At 42.7% G+C, this 15,380-nt stretch overlaps 1 protein-coding gene across 4 annotated transcripts in view; it reads right to left on the bottom strand.

The window, feature by feature from the left end:
• WDR26 (WD repeat domain 26) overlaps positions 1-15,380 on the bottom strand; it is a 618,259-nt gene that overhangs the window by 489,800 nt on the left and 113,079 nt on the right. For all 4 annotated transcript variants that reach the window (XM_085613001.1, XM_085613004.1, XM_085613002.1 and 1 more), the window contains exon 6: positions 8,948-9,104. In XM_085613001.1, the coding sequence (XP_085469127.1) occupies positions 8,948-9,104 (157 nt within the window). The remainder of the gene's footprint in view (positions 1-8,947; positions 9,105-15,380) is intronic.

The following is a 15,380-nucleotide window of genomic DNA, read 5'->3' on the forward strand; positions in this document are numbered from 1 at the left end:
AGCAGCCCTCATCCTCCTGGACCTTTCAGCAGCCGTCGACACCGTCTCCAACCGCACAGCAGCCACCAGACTCCATGACGCCAGAAAGGCCCTAGACTGGATATGCTCATTTCTCACCAGTAGAACAAAGAGAATAAGACTCCTGCCCTTCCTCTCGGAACCAGATGCGACGTACCCGAAGGATTCTCCCTCAGCCCTACCCTCAACGCCTACATGGCCCCCTCGCTACAATCGCCAGAAACCATGGGCTCAACATAGTCTCCTACACCGATGATACCAAACTCATCCTCTCCCTCACCAAGGAACACAACATAACCAGGCACAAATTCCAAGAAGGGATTAAAGCCATCACAACCTCGATGAAGAATAGCTGACTGAAACTCAACTTAGAGAAAACAGAAGTCCTCATTCTCGGCTCCACCCCCTCAGCATGGGACGACACCTGGTGGCCCCCTGCCCTCCCATCCACACAGACCATGCACGTAACCTCGGCATCATACTAGAGTAATCGCTCACAATGAATTGCCGTATCAACGCCATCTCATCCTCCACATACTACTTATAACATTCAAATTGATACCCGCCGACTACAGGAAAACAGTCAACCAGCAGATTGGACTACGGCAACGCCCTCTGCGCCAGAATCAACAATTAACTCCTCCGCAAACTCCAGATCGTTTAGAACGCCGCAGCCAGACTAATCCTCGATATCACAAGGCACAACAACATCACCCAACACCCCTGCGCACTCCACTGGCTCCCCGACCAAAGAAGGATAACTTTCCAGATGCTCACGCAAGTATACAAGGCCCTCCACAACATCGGACCTCAATAACCTCTTCTCCTACCATGCACCCAAAAGAAAGCTACGATCAGCCGACCTCTCCCTAGCCACTATCCTCTCGTATACAAGAACAGAGCGGGCGAAGCCCGACACTGGACTAATTCAGGAAAGACCTCCAGAAGACCTGGCTCTTCAAATGACCCAAACAGAGCTGCACTAACACCCCCCCCCCGCACCTTGAGACCCTAACGGGTGAGTAGCACGCTCTACAAAACGGATTGATTATAGTCTGTACAAAGACCCTCCTTGCACAAGAATAAGTACAGATGTGGCAGTTTTCTTGCTCTGGAGAGAAAACTATAATGTAGGGGATTTTCCATCACAGCGACTCATTCTCCTAATCCTACAATCTTGGAGCTAGATTCTAACCCCTTTTAGCCACTCAACAGAAAGGGGGGCATTGGTACAATACAGACCATCTCCTACTCGGGTTCTACAAAAGACTGCCAAGAATCTACCTTTACATAATTTTTGGTTAAAGCACCATCACTGTGCTGTAGAATGAATACTAAGTGAGTAGTCTTAAGAAAAAGAGGTAATAGAACTAGTATTTTACGAGCCACTCCGGTAAGTAACCTCTACTTATTTCAATGTCCCAGGATACATCCTTTGGACAACTGAATGATCAACAAACCGAATGGGGGTTGGGAGATGAGCATCTGTCTACCCTAAACCCGATCAAGAGACACGGTTTACTAACACACTCAAATTTGCCTTCACAGCAATTATGGTACTCTTAATCCTTGCTCTCGACCCTTCATAACTCAAAAGGACTAAATAAAAAAAAATAAACTTTTAAAAAAAATAAATGAAATACATTGCATTTGGGTAGAGCCCATTATAACATTAGCATAATTCTGCAAGGGAGATACACTCAGTTACCAGTTAACACCAATGTTCATGTTTTGAACTCTAACCCCAACATTAAGCATGTAGGGAAGTTTGTGCGGAATTCAGTGTATGGGTGAATGAGCTGAAGGAGAGAGGTAACTAGTAAGAGTAGCAGAAGAACAACTTGCTTGCCTTTGGTAACTAACTTTCTGGTGGATACTAACTGCTGACTTCTCACACTGGGTGTATTCCACCACAGACATTGTAATTCTTAGAGCAGCACTTCAGCATGCTGACAAGTGGTGTTGACTAGGGATGACAAGGCCAGTATCTGGAGCAGTATCCAGACCACTGGTATTAGAGTTCCCCATATCAGTTTTCCCCACCATAGTGTGGGATACAATCATCCCCGTCATCATAACTAATTGTCTACGTTCGTGCCAACAAGAATTTGCAAAGTTTGGGCACTACCTTGTGGTAAGGGTAAGTGTCAGAATCTGAACGATTTCCTGTTGGCAATGTGCCAGTCGTGGCATCAGTCGAGGTCCTTGTGGAGTCTCCTCACAATCAGCTAGCACAATGGGTTGCAAATCCTCCTCCAGGGTTGGCAATGCAAAGGATCCGGTGCAAGGATTGGCACCGGAACCGAAGTCTACACCGGAGGCAGTGCTGAACCCAATGTGTCTTAAAGGGGCAAAGAAGTGCTGAAGCTGGAACGGCTGGTAGCAGTTTGATAGGAGGCACAGAATTTGCTCCAATGTAGATCGGGAGCAAGACCAGAAGGCACCCTGAAGCCAGCTCTGGAGTCCGAGAGTCTTGAGGAAGGGGCAGATTCATCCTTTGACTTCTTATGCTTTTTATGGACTTACCCAAAGACTTCAACAGTGATGATCTGCCACAGGATCAACTTCGGGAATGAGACCTTCCTTACTATTTTAACCTGTTGTGCCATGGTATATTTTTTAAAATAAGCAATTGGGTCTTAGAGACCAGGGAGAAGCTCTGAATCCATATCTGAAGGAGAGGAACAAACGGAAGTCAGTGACCAGGGGTAGCCCTTGTAAGCAGCTCCTGTCATCATTTCCAAAGCAGAAGCGGTACATGGAACTACACAACACCACCGCCTCCCATCTGCATGGCCATGAAGATGAGCCTTTGCAAGTATACAGAAAGACTCAATCGGAATAAACGGAATCCGGCAGGCCCATTCAAGATGTCTTTTACCAGAGAAAGCACAATAACGGAAGAAAAGCCTTATCTTTTTGATCTCCGGAACGGAATGCTTCAAGAAGAAGTCTGTATAGTTATCAGGAGCTCTGGAAGCGATTATGGTAACCTCTTGAACAATGGTGAGTATCGTATGGATTGAAATTATACAAGTCTGTTGTCTGTAAAAGGACAACAGACTCCCACCTCCTCATGAATCATGCTTCAAGATTTTTATCAGAGCCTCTTGAATCCACAAGAGTAAGGCAGAGATACAAGAGGAAACTGCAGTTGGCGTAGAAGCAATAGCAGATTTAGATCAAAGCTACACTTCTCAACGGAAGTATATTGCTTTCTGTTAGACAGCTGTCAAGCCTGGGTGATGCAAGAAGGTTCCAAGAGAACTTTAATTTTACGGGATGCCATGTTATCACACGATGACTTTAGCAATAACCAGACCAGTTTTGCTCTTTTCTACTAGTTTGGTAGCAGACCACAAAAAGAGCGCCTTACCATTAAGCTTGCCACTTTTTAGTTTGGCTCTCTGAATGAAGTCAAGAATGAAGTCAAGATGTGCACACTCAGGCACAGCTGCATACAGAGGAAATTAAAATCATTAATTTACATTAACAACATCTTTATTGTTAGATGTTGGAAAGAAGAGCAATTCAACAGCAGCTTCCAGGGCAACAACTGACAACTTTCCCAGATTGTCCCCTTTCTGCATAGTACAAGTACCCTTAATGGAAGCAAATGCGCAAGTTAGATAAGCAAATAATATTCCAGTTCCTGACTATTCTATGCTCTAGCCTATTTACGGACAATTGTAAACCTTTTCTCTTCCTCAGAAATGCAACATCAACAGCCTTTGCAGCAAGATTAACCATAACAATAAATGGTCCCTTTTTGTGTTTTAGATTTTGAGGTTTTGGACAATGCGGGGTCTGAAAGCAGCTCCGAACAAGCAGAAACGGCACACCGTAAACCATTTTTTTATAAACTACAAACTCAAGCAAATTCAAAATTAGGATTGCTGTCAAAAGGATAAGCAGGATCGAAGGATTATTTTTCACGCTCCGATTCAGGGGAATCCGCAGACCTTGTATACAGAGGCCAACAACTAGATTTCTGACCACTAGATAGAATGTTTGGTTTTATAGCAAGTGTCAGGTCTACATAACTTGCATTTCCTGTAGTGTCTGCTACAGGCACAGGAATCAAATCCTTACATATGGTGGCATAAATGACCAAGAATTTGGCCAGAGAACGTAGATTGCATAATCATATAAGTGAGAAGTTTGCTGAGGCAGCCAAATCCGGCCGACCCACATTCTTCTGAAGAAATTGAGACACTGGCATGGTTCGCTTTACTTGGTGCAGATGGATAAGATAATAAGGGACTGAATGGAGCAGTACTAACAATACGCTGGCACATGCTACACACCAACGGGTTATTTGCACCTCAAAGTATGTCAAAAAGCTAGCTGAGCCTCTATCAAATTTTAGTGGAGGCAGCCGAGGACTGAACAAAAATAGGGGATAGTGTCTCAAATGAGGAATTTTAGGGGATGAATTCTCATTAACTCCTTGTAGTAATGAACAATGGGTTTGGAGTATTCCAAATCAACATTTATCACATGCCTCAAGAATATATTGATTGCCAAGGTAGGAAGCACTCAATAGTTAAGTGACTGAAGGCGTCGACAGTGTTTCGACCTCTGTTAGTTCAATAGGTCATCATCATAGAAGCAACCGTCAGAATCGCTTTCCAAGGACAATGTCCATCCAAAATAGAAGTTAATGTTCCACAATAACCTCCACTGTCGCAGGTCAAGGTAAAATTAACCCTGGGGGGGGGGGGGGGGATCAACACTACAAATGTAAAGACCTCCTTCGTGTTACTGGTCAGCTTCCAGCCTATAACTGACGTCTTCTGCAAATTGAAAAAAATTGCATTTATCAAAAAAGAACACACATTGACAGCTTGTGAATCAGACCCGCTCTCCAGGTGAGCAAATCAACCTCTCTCGTCCGCAGCCCCGCTCTCCAGGTGAGCAAATAAACCTCTCTCGTCCGCATCTCTGAAGTGATGATGTATTGAACTAACAGAGGTCGAAACGCTGTTGACGCCTTCCTTTGGGGAATTAGGAGGAAGCATATATTGAATCTGGTTCTGTTACTTGACGGACTTGGTTTTGTGTTAATTTTTCTCTATGCCGTGGTCTTTTGTTTGCACTGTATTTTGTATTACTCTATTATATATGTTTTGTGTAACTTTGTGAGCACTACTTTAATTGTGTATTCTATGGCTTCTGTTTTTGAATAATCTTGGATTATAAATGTCTTTTTGATAATTATTGTGGGTACTTATTTTAATGGGGTAAGATTATTTGGTTTACGTATGGGTTGTGCTTTGATAGTTTCTTAGTGTTTATTTCCCTGAACCAGTGTCACTTTAAAACGTTTTATTGGCCCCAGAATCTGGGGGAATAGGGCTGCCTCTTTAGGGTCATTAGTTTTCACATAAAGGCAGTTTTCTGAAACACAGCAGATTTAGAGAAAGCCAAATTGCGATATTTTATACAGCTGGTGCAGAAGGAACACTCTTCTGGCATCCCCTGAAGAACTGAGGTGCTTTCCGGGGACATCATTCGGGGCACAGATAAGTCACCTCTGCTTGTCCTTCAGTGAATAATGTTTCTGGTACCACGCGCCCTGAACAAGGTCATCTTCTCTTGGGTAGATTTGACCATTGAAATTAGCTCTCCCTAGCCCAAAAACCAGGACATTATCTTGAAGGAAGAGTGTGTGCTGCAAGGAATGGGAAATGTTACCAGGAAAGGTTCTCTTTAGAAAGGTGAGACTTCAAATAGAACTCAACTGAAGTACAAGAGCAGATGGTGCTCAGGGTCATACTGTAAAAATGAGCTACAACAGCCTATACGGGAAATGTGGAGTGCTCAGCATATTCACTTCACTGGTTGATTTTTGGGCAGCTTTCAAGGAAGTGAAAGGGTAACTAAATAAATACGATTCACTACCCACACCATGGATGGGCCGATGACCTTATTTTCAGCTTAGATTGATGCTGAGCAAGCACATCCAGTAGTCCCTTTAAGAATGGTTTATAATTACAGCAACGTATTGAGTTATAAGGACCATACACTAGTATAATTATTACAATTTACATATTTGAAGCTATAAGTAGTGGATTGAGTAGGTCCTGTAGGATTATGCATTAATAATTTTAGGCATTTGAGTTAAAGATACATTGCAGTTTAATCACTATAAAGTAATACAATCAAAGTAGTGCATCATGATCAGTTCATCCAATAGATTGAAAATGATGAACCTACTTGCAAAAGAGTGGAGGCTCTCACTTGACAAAGTGAATACATGTCTCCAAGAGGTTTTCCAACTAACCACCAGGGGTACACAATTTACTGTGGTACGTTTTAAAACAATATGAAGGTCATATCTAATTTTAAAATACAGATTTAAATCCGGTTTTCACTGAGAATTTTTACCCAATTATGTCATTTTATAGGATAGTCATTCTAGTCCAAAAGAAGTTCTGATAATTAAGGAACGCAATGCGCTGTTTTTTTTAATGGAATATTTATTAACTACACTTTTTGAAGCCGAGTTGATGTTGTACAATGTTAACAATAAAAAAAGAGAAGTATTTAAACTGAATGATAATGTTGAACAATTAAGTATGTCTCACTTCCTGCTAATTTTGAAGTGACCGGATGCATATTACTTTCAATTAAGTCTACTAAAGACACTGTGTTCATATAGCAAGTATTCTTGCAGCCAATCCCTGGTGGCGCCGCACTCACAGGTGAAACTTCTAGAGGGAATGATCAGTGTGTGGGAATCTGTACAAAGTTGCTGTATGTAAATTATACAATAAAACCCTATTTGCCTTCAGGCGTGTTAGTTACACTTACTGTGTACAGAACGGATGGGACTGGATTCAAGCATGAGACTCTACAAACCATTTAATGCTGGAGAATCTGCTTATTGATGGTCTGAAGATCCATAATGCAAGATACGAAGTCCCTTGACAATTATCAACAAACTAGAAAACAGCAATAACAATGGTAGCGAAGGAAAGACTACATCATACCTTGGAGAATGATCAAGAGTGATAAGCCTGGCAGTTTTAACATGATATTGAACCAGCAATGATGATGCATGAATAAAATCACCAAACCTAAGGGATCTATTTTAATCAGAACATGGAGAATGTTAAAGCCAAATGAAATCGCTTCTTCAATTATCTTACCAGATGTCTTCTAAAGTCGCATAAGAACTGTCAGCTATTAAAGAGCAGTCTTCATAATCTCTCTAGTCGATTATTCTTTTGAAGAAGATTTGCGCTGATACATATGCAGCTCATTTCAAAGGAACATGTTGAGAGGCAGAAAGAAATTTGCTTCACCAAGAACCAGACAACTGTACTGGTAAATATTTGGCAGCCAATCCAAAGCTGCTTTTGACCACAAGGCAACTGAGTCGCTATTAACTGTGCCAATAAATTCTCAATGGTGCTTGGGAATAAATAGTGAACAATGCTTTATGCATCTTAAATATCAGGTCCAGTCCTTTGAACACTACACTTGGAGAAGTAAGTCTTCGAGATCTCTACAACAATTCCACTATCAAAGCTACAATACAGTAAGCGTCTCATATGAAGCTATGTGTGATAAATTCTCTAGCATTTGCTATCCTTAAGGAATATAAACTACTTCAGCAATGATCAAAAATGTAACTGAGGGACTGAACTATCAGCCTCTTAAATGAAGCTATAAAGACCCAAATGAAGAGAGAGGGAGAGAGGGGAGTGTTACAAACAAAGGATATGGCATACCCGGGTCACAAATATCTAGGTTATCAGTTGCTGCTGGTTCCTTTTACTCAAAGGCATGCAGAATGAAACCGATCAACTATGACTGCAGTATTATCTGTAGAAATGGGATGCAAGAATGGCAAGCGCCATAGAGAATGAGATTTGGAGTTGCTTAGACTGAAGTCCACTCCCCTACAGTACACAGATCCGCTGTGATGAGGAAGTGGCTGAGGATGAAAGACAGCATATTGTTGGAGGTACAATTTGACTGGATAATACATTCATCTTCCAGAAAAATCCTGTGCCAAGGGTTTGAAAAAAGTGGACACTAGACATTTCAGCGGATTGAAAACTATAAATCTAAAGTGCCAGAACTGCAAGTTCTCTTGAAGTTCCCAAAATGGGAACGCTTCAAAACAAAGGCCCTGGCACAGGATCCAATACCCATACACCTTCTATCCAAGAATAGAGGTTATGAGTTACTAACCTGAGTTGCATGATGCTCCTTCAAGGATTAGAAAAACGGTAGTCAGAGCAGCAAACCAATAATCTTCAGTTTCAATGTATGACCGTCAATTCTACATAAGCCTCGATTGTTCTTTCTGACTATGGAGGCCCAAAGCTTGGTTTGTACCTCCACAAGTTGGCTGTGGTGCTTTACAGCGAGTCCAAGTAACAAAGTAGCTTTCTTAAGTCTAGCCTGCTGTAGTGAGTTACAGAAGGGACGTACATTTACTGGCATAAACTGGTGACAGAAATAACCACATATATATGTTCCTCAAACTAATTAGTCAGGTCCGGCAGGACTTCAGTTACAAAGACCAATTTGGAAAATGCATTTGTAGTATAACAAACACAGAGGAACAGACTAGAGGGGGGGGGGGGGGGGGGGGGGGGGGGGAAATAATAAAATAAAAAAATACATGATGAAAAATTAACTACAGAAATAATCAAAGTAACAGGAAAAAATAAGAAATTGCATCAATGGTTCCAGTCCTTTGTGACCACAGAAAAAATTGAAACCGTGAGTGTGAGATGGGAAAGGACGTGCCTCAACAACTTCCGGTCATGACAGCCAGGTTGTATTGCCCCAATATTACAATGTATTCGCATTTAGATCGCGCTTATATAGCGGATATGGACATAGTAGGAAAACAAATTCTTCCCTCCAATTCATAAGTAAAACACTTGTTATTAAAGCTTGTACTCACCGACTACAGACATGGTCTATAAGAAGAGACACAGAGTCTAGATTATTGTCCAGCTTTGTATTGTGGTATAGGCAACGGTCTCGTTGGAGCTCCACTGCTTGACGCAAAAGAGTTTGTAAGCGTCTCGGAGGAAGCATCACAGAGGGTGGCAAATATGCTGTAGAAAAAAAAAAAGGGAAAAGATTTAGAAACACATGAAAAAGGTTTTCAAATAGTAAATTTTTTCAGTCGGATCACTTGTTCTTCCTGCTGTTGTCCTCAAAAGATGATCCTCATAGAGCCACTCGAAAATAGTATACAAATAAAAATTAAGGAGGAATACATTACTCACCCTTTAAACATCGGTTTGTAGCTTGTAGTGCTTAGATTTGCATGCTCTGCATACTCCTGCAATCTAGTATTGATGAAGTTGTGTTGCTATGGCAAGGTGATACCATCATGTAGGACTGTCATATGGAAATGTTCAGAGAGGATATCTGTTGAGGGGCATGAGGTTAAGGGGAAGACTGAGAAAGCATTCTTTTTGGGGAATTAAAAAAGTACAGGGAGACAATTTGCCCTGGTGCTGGGAGCGCACCGGCTCTATGGTCCCTTTGAGCAGAAGCGCATGCACCTCTTCTTGAAGGAGATGTTCTGCACTTCAGGTGTGAGCATGGGGTGGAAGGTTTAGCTGGGTGGAAAAGCGCTCTAGACAATATCTGTGTTAGACTATACTTGGAAACCAGTGGTCTGAGACAACATCTTTCCAAACAAGAAAGAAACTTCTGTAACCTTCCCCCTACAGTTTTGATTGCAGGGGATGGGTGGCAAGTCAATGATTTGAGGTGGAGGCACCTTTAGTGGGAGTGCCTCTACATTGGTCTATGTTGGAGTTCACCCTGTGTGAACCATGAATGTATCCCCTGCCTGTTCATTGGTGATAAGATTGTGGTAGCTGTTGGTATGATTGCAGCTGTTTTTGGGAAGTGGTTCTTGCTGCACCCATATACTGTTGCCTATGAAATTAGTCCCTGGAGGATGTGTTTGGAGGGCCCCATGCTTTTATCAATTTTACTAAGGTTTTAAAAATAAAATTTCTCCAGCATTTTGAACTGGTTGTGGACCAAAGAGGTGCTCTCCATCAAAGGGCCAACAGCTAGATACGGAGCCACAAATGACTGTTGAATCGCCAGAATGGTAACCTTCTGTACCAGTGGCATTCAAAGCACACCGTACGGTGACATTGGAAATGATTTTACCCTCCAATAAGTTACCTCCCCCCTTTTTCTGAATTGCCTTGGGAGGTGGTGCAGCAGACTCTCCATCTCCTCCCTCTTCTGCATCAATTCTCTTGCTATTCTTTTCCGGCGGGGGAGCATCTCCTGTGGTTAGCGCAGAGGCGTGTATATAGGCAGTATGCACCAGTCTAGAGGTGTGTATACCCAGACGAAAATAGGGTCTGAGGGAGAAGGCTTGTATTGTCTTCACTACTCTGGGAGTAACCACCCAGGTCCCGATTGGTTCCTTAAAGAGGTCTGGAGTGGTCTCGAGCATCCCCTTTAATATTTTAAGGAACTGTGAGGAGCGTGCTGACTTGGAGAGTGTTTCCACGAGGAAGAACAGCTTTGTGAGTAGGAGGTCGCTGCAGCCTTGAAGTGCTTGGGTTGCAACAGAGCATCTGTTGAAGTGTCCAGCATAGGCTCCTTCTCTAAAGTCTAAAGTTAGGCTCATGTTTGAGTATCTGCACAGAGGTCTTTTGGTCCTTGGAAATGAATGAAAGTTAGCCGTTCTTTCATCAATGTTCTCCTGCATTTGAGAGAATGGTCTTTGAGAATCATCGGAGCTGGCAGTGAAGGGTGGTATTGGTTCAGACAGTTTTCGGCATAGACTGTCTTTTTGGGAGTGATGGGAGGGGGGGGGGGAAATCAGAATAGACACATTTTTCGGGTCCGACGGACACAGAAGAGTCTTTCAGCCTTGATGGTTTCTTCAGCTTATCAGTGCTGGTAGGCCAATTGAAAAAGACCTTTGGTTGAGTCAGTCTTCAGGTCAGATGCCTTGCCTCTGTGCCAAATGGTGCCACAGGTCTGGGGAGGCCCTTAATGCGGCACAGGTTTACATGTTGGGCTAGATGCCTCTACATGTGGCTGTTTGAGAATTATGGTGCCTGGGCTCACCCCTTTCCATGGCCCCTAGGGGCCTTTCTGGTTTGAAGTATTCTGGTAGACTGGAGGGAACATGTTCCCGCTAGAGTTCTTCTGGTTTGGAGGCATTGGATTAGATTAACTCAGGACTGAGCTGATGCACAGGGCATCCTTGGGATTTGTAGTCCTCTTGTTCCTCTTCCTTGGTTTCATAGGGGGAAGGTCCGCCTCAGAGCGGTGGGGCATGGCATCTATGGATTGGTGCTGCACTGTGATGTGTGCCAGACGTCAATCTCTATGCTGCCAATAAGTCTTTTCACAGCAAAAAATCTAAGCTGAGGTCACATTTGTGTCCTTGTGATCCGAGGAAAAGCACAGATTACACACCCTTTGCGAGTCGGTTCAGGGGTATTTCACGTCACACAGAGGGCCTATTTTAAAGGGTGTACGTTCCATCACCCTTAATAGCTCTCATTCTCTGAAGTCAATGGAATGAAAGGCAATGGAGCCCCACAGGGTGTGGGTGCCAAGTCGGGGGACTCGAAGTTAGAGGCCAGCTCTGGTCTTACCATATCGGTGTTAGGCGTTGACATAAAAACTGAACACAAGTGTCGATTAAGTGCTTCTCTCAATGACAGGGGTCGCAGTTTTTACTACAAGGGCCCAAAACAAGAGCAACAAATGTTTGAGTCAGGGAGCACCGTTGGTACGCATCCAAATACCATGCATGTGTACATTCACGTTCACTACTAAGGGATAAGTCACAGAATACCTTGTGACTTGAAGAAACTTCAAACAAAAACACCTTCCAACAATAGATGGCAGGATAATGCAGAGCATGTGTATCTACAGCCACAAATGCTACGAACATCCAAGTATCAGTTAATCCACTGGATAGATAGACAAAGTAAAGAACAGAAGTTACATGCGATATCTGCAAATATACAGTTATAGAAATGCACTCTGAGTAAACTGGAAGAAATAAACTAAGGTCCTGCTCAAAGGCACACAGCTGATGCAAATTAGTCCAGGTTGCTCCAAGCTGTGGACCCCCCTGAAATACTTTGAATTCCACATTACAAAAGACACACGCAGGGACATGAATATCATGCCTTTAATTAAACTTATAAAGTGAGATTGGGAGAAGCGGAGCACTCGCCCTCTCTCAATAATGGACAGTCAGGCCCTATTCAGGATATTAGTACCCAGATTCATATACACAATTACACATGCACTAATCTTCTCCGTGGCTCTACAGTCATCACTCAAATAGATATGGGGCAGTGGCATTTCAATCGTGCCCTTTAAAAATGCATGCAGCTATCATATGATGGGGGCTCGGGATACCAGACATTCAACAATACTAGTAAAGTTTGGATGTTTGGTGAACAAAATGATCAGGCCATTGGTTTAGAAATCCACCCGCCAAACTGCTCTATCTATATGATGCATCAATCCCCACCCACTGTCGATGATTACTAAATTAAACATCAACTGTTGGTGCAGTGCTTAAAAAGGAGTAAAGTGCTGGGCAACACTGTTTAAATTCCCTAATGGCATGCTAGCTCAGGTTACAGGCTTAAATAGGACTTTTCTTTAAATAAATTAATTTTTATACGCATTTACAACAGAGTCATGCACTGGAGCCCTACAAAGATAAAACTTAAATCCATTCCTGAACTTAATTCCCTAGAACCAAAAGAGATGATAAAACTAGTTAGGAAAGGAATTTCTCAAGTTTACAGATCATTAGTACTTAACATGCCAGATCTATTAAAAATCCTACACTCGCGTGGGGAGCGATGAGAAGCAGAGTGGATACAAGCCAAAATGGTCTTGGACACAATGGCAATTTTGTCCTATCTCGGACTTAAGTTGTTTAAATACTTCCACCGGATTTACTGCAATCCAGAGATGCTCTGGATGTTAGGAAGGAGTCAAAGCTGTAATTGTAAACCATGCATAAACACCAGAGGCATCTTTATTCATACTATTTGGGGGGTGCCATATAAATAACTACTAGAAACAAATACAATAACTGAAGAGAACCACTAGGCAACAGACAACAACGAACCCAAATTAGTGAGCATGACAATAATGGATGAATGAAGGTACCCAGGAGAACATAAGCTTTGGTGGCCCTCGGTATAGCAAAGAGAAACCTAGCCTGATACTGGGGACGTGAGACCCCGTCCCCTCACTACTGAATGGTTAAGAGGTATGGTCTGTTACGCTCAAGCGGAAGACACCAACTCCATGGTAGTTTGTGGGAATATCAAAAGATCTGGGGTCTGTGATGGGGTCCTTTCATGAAGTACTACAGTCACTATAACTATCATCATTTGATGCATAAGTCACCATGTTATACAGTAAACATTTATTATGTTCGCACTCAGACGGGAGAAGTACTGCTGTAGAGTTGCTTTAAATCATGTTTTGGAAATAAAGAAGTGAGGAAACAAAAGGTTGCATGTAGCTAGTTACATTCCTTCAGTGTTATTACTGATCCTGAACTGCATTCCGCAAGCCAAGTGGGTTGAAAACTGAACGTGTAAATGATGCAAATTCAATTTAAAAAAAACTTAAGTTGCCCCCCGAGCAAACAATCTACTGCCTTTCTAGTTTTAACTGTTGTTCTCTGGTACATCTTCACTTGGATATCTAACTTCCTAATGGAACCACAAGCCTGATGCGATCTTTCTCACAGAAACCTTGCTACATGAACATCCTACGCCTCTCACTGCACTAGCTCTACCTACAGGTTATTGCATAGTCAGACAAGACCGGATAGAGAAGCAGGGATTGTCTTGTCGGATTACTAATCTCCCAAATTCCTAACTAAGCGTGTGATCTAGTCACTAATTGTACTTTCTCTGGTTCACTAAACTACCAACCCCAACCTCCGAGGATGCAGCTGGTAGGTGGAGCTCTTCGATGGTTGAAGCTTTATGTCCTTCATTCTTAAATTCGTCCAGTATATTAAAATATGTATGTTCAACATTCTGTATGATAACCTAAATTACAGTATCGCTTTCTCCCTTATTGGAGATTTTAAGGCTCTGGGCCTACATCTCCTAGTGAACGATCAATACAGAGCAGGATATATATTAGATCCTGTATTTTCTAATTTATCAGTTGCATCGGATGATGCCCCATTACCTCACAGGAGGTCAGATCATTTTGCAATTCCGGGCATTGGGACTAGGGAGTTTTCTTCAGGATCCTTATTAGACGTTGGACCAAATTTAACACCACAGTTTTTGGCACTTATCTCCAAGAATCTATGCCCAAGTTAGAAGGGATAATGGATACTTTTGCTAGTACAATGGACCAGTGGATCCGGTCCAACCTAAAATTTGTACTTCCCTTGAAACCTAGTATCAAAGTCAACTCACACCTTTTGACACCTTGGTTTAACGATTCTGTTTTGGCTTTATAGAAAAATTGCAAACGCTTGAAACACGCTTCTATCTAAAAGCCGATGGGGCTGTAAAATGACAAGGGATAAGCACTCCCCAGAGCGCCAAGACAAAAAAGTGATAACAGCACTATGACACAGTTTTCATTCAAATTGAACCCAACGAGGGGCACAAACTAGAGGGGTGATAAAATAGGGGTGTGAAAAGAATAGGCTTAGAACAAGATACATTTAAAAACAAGGAATGTACAATACAAAATAATAACTTAATAAAAGAGTATCTCTATCAGCTGAGCACAGAGAAGATGGCCACCTAGCTGGCTCGCTCTGTTCCATACTGTTAGAAATTGGGGTCTCTAGTTGGGAGTGGATTGCACCATGTCTAAATAGGGACCCTTCCTTCTAGTCAGGGTAAGGGGATTACACATCCAAGATCACCCCTACTCACCACTTTCGTAGCTTGGCACAAGCAGTAAGGCTTATCTCAGAAAACGTGTAAAGCATTTATGTGAGAAAGTGCCATCTTTCTTGCATGGTATGCCCCCACTTTTTGCTAAATTGCTGAATGTACTTTGACTGAGCGTGCCCTGGACTCCTGCCAATCAGGTGTCCAGGGCCTATGTTCCCTTCCTAAAAACCTAAACCCCAAATTGGCAAACCCTGGCCACATGTCAGGCCCTGGTAAATGGTACCCTAGGTACCCAGAGCCTTGTGACCAGGGAAGGCCTCTAAGGGCTGCAGCACTTATTGTGCCACCCTTAGAGGCCCTGTACCCTAACACAAACACACTGCCCTTGCAGGCTGAGTGTCTGGGTACAAGACAAAACAGAGAGTCGACATGGCACACATCCCTGTGCGCCATGCCCAAAACCTACACTCTCCTGGCATACAT

The sequence above is a fragment of the Triturus cristatus genome, chromosome 6 (assembly GCF_964204655.1).
Source record: "Triturus cristatus chromosome 6, aTriCri1.1, whole genome shotgun sequence".
Lineage (NCBI taxonomy): Eukaryota > Metazoa > Chordata > Amphibia > Caudata > Salamandridae > Triturus > Triturus cristatus.